This window comes from Drosophila simulans, chromosome 3R (assembly GCF_016746395.2).
Source record: "Drosophila simulans strain w501 chromosome 3R, Prin_Dsim_3.1, whole genome shotgun sequence".
NCBI lineage: Eukaryota > Metazoa > Arthropoda > Insecta > Diptera > Drosophilidae > Drosophila > Drosophila simulans.
The window spans coordinates 20,449,856-20,458,644 of record NC_052523.2 but is presented as its reverse complement, the minus strand read 5'-3'; the positions used below and the strand labels follow the sequence as shown (position 1 = coordinate 20,458,644).

The 8,789-nt window shown below is 47.2% G+C and overlaps 6 protein-coding genes across 7 annotated transcripts in view; 3 read left to right on the top strand and 3 right to left on the bottom strand.

Moving 5' to 3' along the window:
• The first annotated feature begins 131 nt into the window (after window positions 1-131).
• Window positions 132-879, top strand: LOC6729373 (signal peptidase complex subunit 3). The gene has a single exon (XM_002104653.4). The coding sequence runs from the start codon at window positions 231-233 to the stop codon at window positions 768-770; it is 540 nt and encodes a 179-aa protein (XP_002104689.1). The 5' UTR covers window positions 132-230; the 3' UTR covers window positions 771-879.
• A 27-nt stretch (window positions 880-906) lies between these two features.
• On the bottom strand, window positions 907-1,325 carry LOC6729372 (accessory gland-specific peptide 95EF). The gene is made up of 2 exons (XM_016177377.3): window positions 1,178-1,325; window positions 907-1,116 (listed from the first exon to the last, which is right to left on the bottom strand). The coding sequence occupies exons 1-2, from the start codon at window positions 1,193-1,195 to the stop codon at window positions 976-978; spliced, it is 159 nt and encodes a 52-aa protein (XP_016036012.1). The 5' UTR covers window positions 1,196-1,325; the 3' UTR covers window positions 907-975.
• Window positions 1,326-1,617: 292 nt separating this feature from the next.
• Window positions 1,618-3,207, bottom strand: LOC6729371 (protein PTOV1 homolog). Its single transcript, XM_002104651.4, has one exon. The coding sequence runs from the start codon at window positions 3,064-3,066 to the stop codon at window positions 1,969-1,971; it is 1,098 nt and encodes a 365-aa protein (XP_002104687.1). The 5' UTR covers window positions 3,067-3,207; the 3' UTR covers window positions 1,618-1,968.
• Window positions 3,208-3,228: 21 nt separating this feature from the next.
• On the top strand, window positions 3,229-6,773 carry LOC6729370 (transcription factor Sp1). Its single transcript, XM_002104650.4, has one exon. It carries the CDS (start codon window positions 3,549-3,551, stop codon window positions 6,456-6,458), a length of 2,910 nt encoding a protein of 969 aa, XP_002104686.1. The 5' UTR covers window positions 3,229-3,548; the 3' UTR covers window positions 6,459-6,773.
• Window positions 6,672-8,748, bottom strand: LOC6729369 (telomere-binding protein cav). 2 transcript variants are annotated; one of them, XM_039295899.2, is made up of 3 exons: window positions 8,616-8,748; window positions 7,751-7,882; window positions 6,672-7,691 (listed from the first exon to the last, which is right to left on the bottom strand). In XM_039295899.2, exons 2-3 carry the CDS (start codon window positions 7,874-7,876, stop codon window positions 6,807-6,809), a joined length of 1,011 nt encoding a protein of 336 aa, XP_039151833.1. In that variant the 5' UTR covers window positions 7,877-7,882; window positions 8,616-8,748; the 3' UTR covers window positions 6,672-6,806. The 2 variants fall into 2 exon arrangements, with proteins under 2 accessions (XP_039151833.1, XP_016036011.1); XM_016177376.3 differs by lacking the exon at window positions 8,616-8,748 and adding an exon at window positions 8,469-8,605.
• Window positions 8,224-8,789, top strand: part of LOC6729368 (CCR4-NOT transcription complex subunit 6-like) — a 22,779-nt gene continuing 22,213 nt past the window's right edge. The window contains exon 1 of the mRNA XM_016174805.3: window positions 8,224-8,453. The gene's annotated coding sequence lies outside the window, so the exon portion shown is untranslated. The remainder of the gene's footprint in view (window positions 8,454-8,789) is intronic.

The following is an 8,789-nucleotide window of genomic DNA, read 5'->3' as shown; positions in this document are numbered from 1 at the left end:
TTAAATACCTGATATTTCCGATTATGAGTATATTAATGATTTACCGCTAAATTTTGTGATTTTTAACCACCAAAAGGAAACCTGGTTAATCCCGTTGTTCTTTCGGGCCGAACCGGGAAAGTCATCGATAGTATCGCGTACATCCGATTATCGTGCCAGCTCTAATTTTTTTCCAAACTAACAACACGACGTGTCATTTGCCGGACTCGCAGGAATAAAACGATATTAAAATGCACACGGTTTTAACCCGAGGAAACGCCACGGTGGCATACACGCTGAGCGTTCTGGCCTGCCTCACCTTCAGCTGCTTCCTGTCCACCGTCTTTCTGGACTACCGGACCGAGGCAAACATCAACACGGTCAGAGTGCTGGTGAAGAATGTCCCGGATTACGGAGCGTCCCGGGAGAGGCACGATTTGGGCTTCGTGACCTTCGATCTGAAGACGAATCTCACCGGCATCTTTAACTGGAACGTGAAGCAGCTGTTCCTGTATCTCACCGCCGAGTACCAGACACCGTCTAATCAGCTCAACCAGGTGGTACTGTGGGACAAGATCATCCTGCGCGGCGAGAATGCCGTGCTGGACTTCAAGAACATGAACACCAAGTACTACTTCTGGGACGACGGCAATGGCCTGAAGGACAACCGCAACGTATCGCTATACCTCTCGTGGAACATCATCCCGAACGCCGGACTCCTGCCCTCCGTTCAGGCCACTGGAAAGCACCTGTTCAAGTTCCCGGCCGACTATGCCACCTCGTCCATTTAGAGCTTAGGGCTAATGCTAAATAAAGCTGGTTCCGCCCGGGTTTCCTAGCTTGTAGTGTCTATCTAATAAAACCCCAAATAAAATATCTTCGTAAAGATTTCGAACTGTATCCCAAACGAAAGAAACTTAAGAGAAATTCGTTGAAAATAATTTATTATTGGTCCATTTTTATAATGGCAATTTTATCTATAGTTTTCTATAGTAATTAACCAGCGAGTGACTGCAGAGCGCCAGCACTTAGTTTTCGGTTTTTCGTCTCAAATCGGGGCTTGGCAGTCGAACTAGGGTCCAAGCCGGAAGCTGAGGTGTTGAGGGACAGAGCGACAACCAAAATAGCAATGAAGAACTTTCCAAAAATTTAGAAAATATTAAATTTCGGAATGCAGATATTATTAGTACCAACTCACCAATTTTACTGAGGCCATGTTGATATCCGTTGAAGAAATCTAAAACCAAACTAAAAATGTACAAACGATCTCCAATATATATATGTCCCGTATTCAAGGCCGTATCAAATGGGTTGGTCTCAAATATTAAAACTGAAACAAATTCGTTAACATTTCTTACAAGTCTTACACAATCGAAAAGACTAATTGACCTTTGAAAATGTAATCCTTAAGCCGGAGATGATGAACCCAACGTGTGCAAATACTTTTTCGGCCAATTCACAACTGATACGAATAAGAATGGATTTTGCCTTCGGTAGATTATTTTTATTTGAGACTAGAAGCATTCATTAGATTACTTATTTTACAATGGGGTTGTTTAAATGTTATTTAATGCTGCAGCATCTGACATGCGATAACACAGTTGTCCTTGATCTAGTTTTGTACAAAAACATAATAGATGGACATCAAAAATGTTTATTTATAAGATCGGTTAAGTCTTAATATGGCAACGTATGGTAGACAATCGTAATACTTGCGTAAATGCATTCAGGAGTTGGCAGTTTTCTGATTATTTATCAGTTTACATATATTAGCCTTGGTATTTAAATGTTTTCCCACTGGGGACATGCGAGCGTATGTTGATTTAATATTCGTTGGTCTATATTTATAATAATTAAACAGAAATAAATAAAATGATCTAATTATAAAACAATACATACTGTCTTCAATGGCTATAAATTTGATATACCTAGAGTTCAAATAAATATTTTAAATATACTTTGAGATCGTGTTCTTGAGATACTTGTTTACTATTCGTTTCTCGCCTTTTGGCGATATTCGTCTAAAACTTCCCGCATTCGCTTGACAAACATAGGCTGATCTTTCGGAATAAAGCCCAGGAAGGCGTTCCTCGTGGGCGAATACAGCAGCATGATAACCTTGCAGACGACCTCGGAGGAAAATCGGGCACAGCCACAACTGCCGGCGGTCATCGACGATGCTAGCGAGTCGTGTTCTTCTCCAGGTGTCGATCGGAGAATTATAAGTTTCGAGTCCTTTATAAACTCTCCGGCGAACTGACCAAGGTAAATTGAGGGCATCAAAATCATATTCATATCAGTTGGCCAATCCTCCGCACTGATCCCGGGATCTCCATTCTTTATAGCGATGTACACGGAACACTCAAGCTTGTGACTAATGCTTGGCTCCTCTGAATTTGCTTGTGTCGACCAATTCAGCGTTCCAGTCCATAGAAGTTCATTTATAATGGCATCTTCCTCCTCAGGAGGCGGTTCTGCTGGCTGTGGCTGCTTGGGTGTTTGGGTGTTGACGCCCGGCTTTCGTTTTGCACCCTGAAGAATCTCCTGCAGTCGTTCGCTAAACGAATCCTCATTGTTGGGTATGAAACCAACCAAAGCTTGATGATCGTGCGAGTAGATAAGAATTAGAGCCTTGATGTTGCAGTTGGGATTGGAGGAGAAGTGGATGCAACCAGCGAAACCGGAGCTCATCGCCGTAATCAATGAATTGAGTACCTCTTCTTGGCTGGATCGGAAAATAACCATCCTGGCATCCTTAAGGAATTGTTCGCCAATTTTACCCAGCACTGTTTTGGGTATCAGCTGTGTTTTCAGCTTGTTTGGCCAGTTCTCCGTGTTAATCTCCGGCTGACCTTCTTTAATCATAGAGCAGATTTTGCATTGGAGCGTGTGCAGAGTCTTCGGTTGATCCAATATCTGTGCGTCCTCCCATTCGAGCTCTCCACTCCAAATTGGTTCCTTTGGGTCAGCATTTTCAGGATTTTCCGGGTCTTTTTGCAAAAGCAACGCCCCAATCATATGTGTTAGACAATCGAGCTCTCCTTCGTCATCATCCACTCCTCGGGCTTCCTCTGGAACCGGCTCCATGCCTAATTTAAGATGCAATCTAATTAAATAAGGATTTTGTCGGATAGGCAACTTGTCGGTTAAAAAATTGTTTAACTTTTTGTTTATCAGTGATATGCTTCTTCTTCTTCTTTTAGCGGTTTGTTATTGGTATCGCACTATCGGTTGGCTGGTTGGTCGATTGGCGGCCATCGAGATGCAACGCAATGCAACCCTGGCCAATCACTCTCACTTCTTCTTCTGCGTTTGTGTCAAAACAAAATTGAAACTAAAAACTCGCTAAAACCGTCTCGCAGCGCAATTATCTTTGGAATTCGTGTTATTTATGTGTTTGAATGTTAGCGTCGGCACCCCGCATCCCAGTGTTCATGACCCCATGTGTACCACCTAGGTTTAAATGCCACCAATCCCCTGGTAGAGTAGCGCGTCTGAGCGAATAAAAAAACTGGACATGTTTCGCTCCAAGCACTTGTGACTGACCAAATCTCATCTAAAGCCCTGCCATGCTGCAGTACAAGAGTGCCGCCAGTGCGGCTACTAGTGCGCCCTCCGCCACGCCTTCTGCGGCAGGCGGTTCCAGCAAGGCGACTATTCCACCAAATGGAGCTAGTGCAGCAGCTTCACAAACGCAGGTCCAGGGTGCTCCCGGGACACCAACCATGCAGCAGATCATCAACATTCACCAAATGCCTCCTCAGTTTGCGGGCGGAGCGATTGCCGGGAACGGACAGAACGCTGGCATGCCCCAAAACATGTTCCAGATCGTACAGCCCATGCCCATGCAAACGGTGAACATTGATGGCCAGGAGGCCATCTTCATACCAAACCTCAATGCACAATTGGCCACCGCTCAGGCGGTCAACTTCAACGGACAACAGGCCTTCATTACGCCCAACGGTCAAATTCTGCGGGCTCCCCAGATGGCAGCCAATCCGGCAGCCTCTAACTGCATCCAGCTGCAACAGCTTAACGGCTTGGGCCAGGAGCAAACCCAGCTGATCACCATACCCGGCACCAACATTCAAATACCTGTCACCAATCTCATTCAGCAACAACAGCAGGCACAACAAGTGCACCAGGGTGCAGTGCAACAGCAGGCACAAGGAACAAATGCATCTGGAGCCAATGGAGCGGGAGTTGCCAATAGTGGGACAGCGGGTCAGCTGCCAGGCAGCATCACCATACCGGGCACAAACCTGCAGATACCAACCTCGGTGGCGGCGGCCAATGGATTGCTGGGAAACATCTCCAATATCTCCAACTTACTAGGCGGCGGGCAATCTATAAAGTTGGAGAACGGCCAATTGCAGATGCGGCCGCAACTAGTGCAGTTTCCGGCGCCAGCCATGCCGCAGCAGCAACAAACGGTTGCTGTGCAGATTCCCGTTCAGACTGCCAACGGACAGACCATCTACCAGACTGTTCATGTGCCCGTCCAGGCAGCGGCAACATCGAGCGGAGGACTGCAAAACCTGATGCAGGCGCAATCCTTGCAGATGCCCTCCGCCTCGCAGATGCAAATCATCCCGCAGTTCTCACAGATAGCTCAGATTGTTACGCCCAACGGTCAGATTCAGCAGGTGCAGCTGGCAATGCCGTATCCTCAGTTGCCTCCGAACGCCAACATTATACATATCCAGAATCCCCACCAGCAGCAGCAACAACAAGTGCAACAACAACAGCAGCAGGCGCAACAGCAGCAGCAAGCGCAACAGCAACAGGCGCAGGCACAGCAGCAACAACAACAGGTCCAGGCCCAGCACCAGCAGCTCCTTCAGGCAATCAGCGAAGCCTCGGCGGGGGGACAACTGCCGCCCAATCAGCCCATCACCATTACCAATGCCCAGGGCCAACAGCTGACCGTGATTCCCGCCCAACTACGCCCAAATGCGCCTACCGGACCCACTCCGGCTCCAGCTGCTGTGCCCACACCAATGCAAATGCCCAATCTTCAGGCTCTGCCCATCCAGAACATCCCAGGCCTGGGTCAAGTGCAAATCATTCACGCCAACCAGCTGCCTCCTAATCTGCCAGCCAACTTCCAGCAAGTACTAACCCAACTACCCATGTCGCATCCTCAAGTGCAAACTCAGGGCCAAGTGCAGGTGATGCCCAAGCAGGAGCCGCAGAGTCCAACGCAAATGATCACCAGCATCAAGCAAGAGCCGCCGGATACCTTTGGACCCATTTCCGCAACCGGTAATCCTCCGGCACCTGCCTCTACTCCAAACGCAGCCTCACCGCAACAGCAGCAGATCAAGTTCCTGCATACGGAAAACAACTCCCTGTCCAGCCTGAGCATACCATCCTCCATTCAGATCACAGCCCTGCCACAGCAAGCGGCGAATCCACCGAATACCCCAGCCACACCCCAACCAATACCCGTATCGTTACCTGCAAGAAGTAAAGTCAACGCTGTGAGCACGTCAAGCACCCAGATTACAATTGCGCCGACTGGTGGCCAAGTGGTGTCGGTCACGACGCAGGCTAGGGGAGCAACTGCAAGCATAAGGAGCACGAACACCAGCACGACGACTATAACAACGCCGTCACAAAGCCATCTCAATATGAACATTAGTGTGGCCAGCGTCGGAGGTGGTGCAACTGGCGGCGGCGGTAGCGGTGGAACAGCGACTGGAGAAACCAAACCACGCTTAAAGCGAGTTGCCTGCACCTGTCCCAATTGTACCGATGGCGAAAAGCACTCGGACAAGAAGCGCCAGCATATCTGCCACATAACCGGCTGCCATAAGGTGTACGGGAAAACCTCCCATCTAAGGGCTCACCTGCGTTGGCACACTGGCGAGCGACCCTTTGTCTGCTCCTGGGCGTTTTGCGGCAAGCGCTTCACCCGCTCCGATGAACTGCAGCGCCACCGCCGAACCCACACGGGTGAGAAGCGGTTCCAGTGCCAGGAGTGCAACAAAAAGTTCATGCGCAGCGATCACCTGTCGAAGCACATCAAGACGCACTTTAAGACCCGCTCTGGCGTGGAGCTAATTGAGCTGAGCATCAAGCAGGAGGCCAAGAGTGGCAATGCACCCAAAAGCATTAGCACGATGAACGGCATTGTGACGATAGAGATTCCGGGCGGCGGTTCAGCGGCGGCGGGCAGTGGAGCCTCCAGTGTGGCGGCCACGGTTGCAGGCTCAACTGTGACGCCGGGCGGGGCCACGATCGTTCAGCTGCCGACTGTGGAGGCCAGCGGCGGGGGTGATAGTTTCGGCGATGATGAGGACGACGAGGAGGATGAGGAATTGACCGAAGAGGACGACGAAGACGAGGAGCTCGACGAGGACGACATGGATGATTGCGAGGATGAGGAGGATGACGAGGATCCGGAACTGGACAGTGGCGATGAAGTGAAGATGACAATTGCGGTCAGCGAGCCTGGCGACAATTCGTCCAACTAGCATTCGGAGTCGCTGTTCATGGAACAGTTCTTGTTTGACCACTTCCCGTAGCACCCACCGCCCCCTGCCACGCCCCATGGGACCATGGTTTAGCAATATATAAATTGTACATAGCGTAATTATGTAAAATCGAGCATTTTAAATGTTTACCCTTCTTGTACAGCTCCGGTTGCGGATCATCCTAGATTAGTGTACATAGCTTAATCGAGCATCGTATTTTAATTAAGATTTTTATTATACATTTTATAACATTTTTAGGGATTACATGTTTTTAATTAATTAACACCAATAAATGAAGAACTTTATATAGTTAAATATGGAAACTTTTAATTGATACATATATGGACATCAGGCTATTGAGTCAACGTCGATCGGCTCAGACTCTGAATTTTGAAAAGTTATAGTTCCTTCCGAATCAATTGACGGTCCAATCGACATGCTTTCCGAATTAATTTGATCACACCGTACCCAGCTCTCATTCATCTCTGTCTCTGGACAGTTTACCTGGTCGTCAGGCTCTTGCGTCGACGTGGGTCGTAGTAATGAGCTCAATTGGGTGCCAAACATATAGTAGTCCGGATCAGACTCCGTATTGTTATTTCCTTGTGAATTTATACATCCAGTCCGCATCCTTCCTGAATTAATTGGATCACATCTCACCGAGTTCTCGTTAATCGCTGTTTCTGGACAGTTGATGTGCTCATCCTGGAATTCTGACTGCTGATGTTCGTCTTCATCGTCTCCGATGCCGCTAAGATCAGATGACGACACGGCTGGCCGAGCCATCGCTTCCACTTGAAAGTTCACTTGAGACACTGAACTAAGATTTGCGTTTACTTGGACCTCGTTGGTCTGCATCGCGTCAATAAAAGATGCATGAGCGCCACGAGCTGGAGAGGATTCTTGTGCTGATAGGTTTTGAGTCTTTTTCCTTCGCCATCTATCCAATCGGCTGATGTTGTGCTTCTTAGTCTCGGCGGCAACTACTTCTCTTCTCTGGGCGACAAACTCCTCCGGATACGGTTGGACCATCTTTTTGCGCACCGCTTTCATATACATTCGGTTGATAAATCTCTCAGACTTGTTTACAAAACGTCCTTTTGCTTCAAACCTCTTTTTGGCTTCCCACAGACAATTCCAAGCGGTCATGTCAACCTTCACTTTGGTGCGTAGACACAGCTCCTTTACCTCGTCCTCGGTGTATGGGCGCGCCAAGTCCTCCTCGGTTATTCTCTTCAAATATAGGATACTACACTCATTGCCAGGAATTTACAAAACGAAATGCGTCTTACCGTTTTTTCGTGCATCCATAGAATCAATTTGTTGTTAGGATCGCTTTCTTTGAATTGCGCACGAATTTTTTTGTCCTCATCGGCTAGATACTGCCTCAGGAAGGCGGACATTTGCGTCCCCGACATTTTAACCTTTGTTTGAAAATACGCAACATTAAATTAAATAAAATCCAAATTTTTTAATGGCATTCGCGGCTATTGGCCGATCTATCGAAACTCTGTAAGGTGATAACCGATAATCGATAGATTAGTCAGTATTTAGTATTTAATGATTTAGCTCAATTCTAGCTAAATATTTTCGTTTACTGTCAAAATAAACACATTTTATTTTACAAATTAATATTGCAGAGCTCCTGATTTCAACCATATTTTTAAAAAATCAGTTCAATAAACAGGGTTCTGAAAAAACTGTCAACAAAATATAGCTTCTTTCTCAATACGCTAGTTGGAGACCCTGCTTGCAAATTCTTTCCGATAGCCGATTAAAAGCGAGTGGACATTACCGTGTACGCCAAACCAGCGCACAAAAGAGAAATGGAAAACGAAGGAAAGCGAAGAACGAGAGTTTACACATAGCAGCAGCACGCTAAATTCACAAATAAATCGTCCATCCAGAGATCTAAACTACATAAAATATATCGCGTCGAAAGCCGAGTTCTCAGCAAAAAACATTGACCGAAAAAAGTGGCTAGTAAAGCAAACAGTACGAAATACCTACGTGTTTTTATTTTCAGCCCTGCACCTCTGACCGTCTGTGTGTGTGTGCGTCTTGTGTGTGTGTGCCTCTTGTGTGTGCTGTGCTCTTGTTTTGTTTTGACTGAAATCCCATTTGAGTAGTTCTTTTTACAAACAAACGTCATCTCACACTTTATCAGAACACAAGGCCGGACTTCAGTTGGACGAATAAGCACGCATTTTGGCCCAAACTTGCCGTGATACCGTTCACTGATAAAACCGAGTGGCAACTCCGATTGCTCACCATGTATACAAAAACAAGAACCGACGATGAAAGCGAGTCGCGTGATAAATAAATGAAAAG

Excerpts from the sequence above, each read along its gene's own strand:
- LOC6729373 (XM_002104653.4), top strand. The coding sequence starts at position 231 with ATGCACACGGTTTTAACCCGAGGAAACGCCACGGTGGCATACACGCTG.
- LOC6729369 (XM_039295899.2), bottom strand. The coding sequence starts at position 7,876 with ATGTCGGGGACGCAAATGTCCGCCTTCCTGAGGCAGTATCTAGCCGAT. Across the intron at positions 7,692-7,750 it reads TATGGATGCACGAAAAAACG|AGAATAACCGAGGAGGACTT; the intron begins GTAAGACGCATT and ends CTATATTTGAAG.
- LOC6729371 (XM_002104651.4), bottom strand. The coding sequence starts at position 3,066 with ATGGAGCCGGTTCCAGAGGAAGCCCGAGGAGTGGATGATGACGAAGGA.
- LOC6729370 (XM_002104650.4), top strand. The coding sequence starts at position 3,549 with ATGCTGCAGTACAAGAGTGCCGCCAGTGCGGCTACTAGTGCGCCCTCC.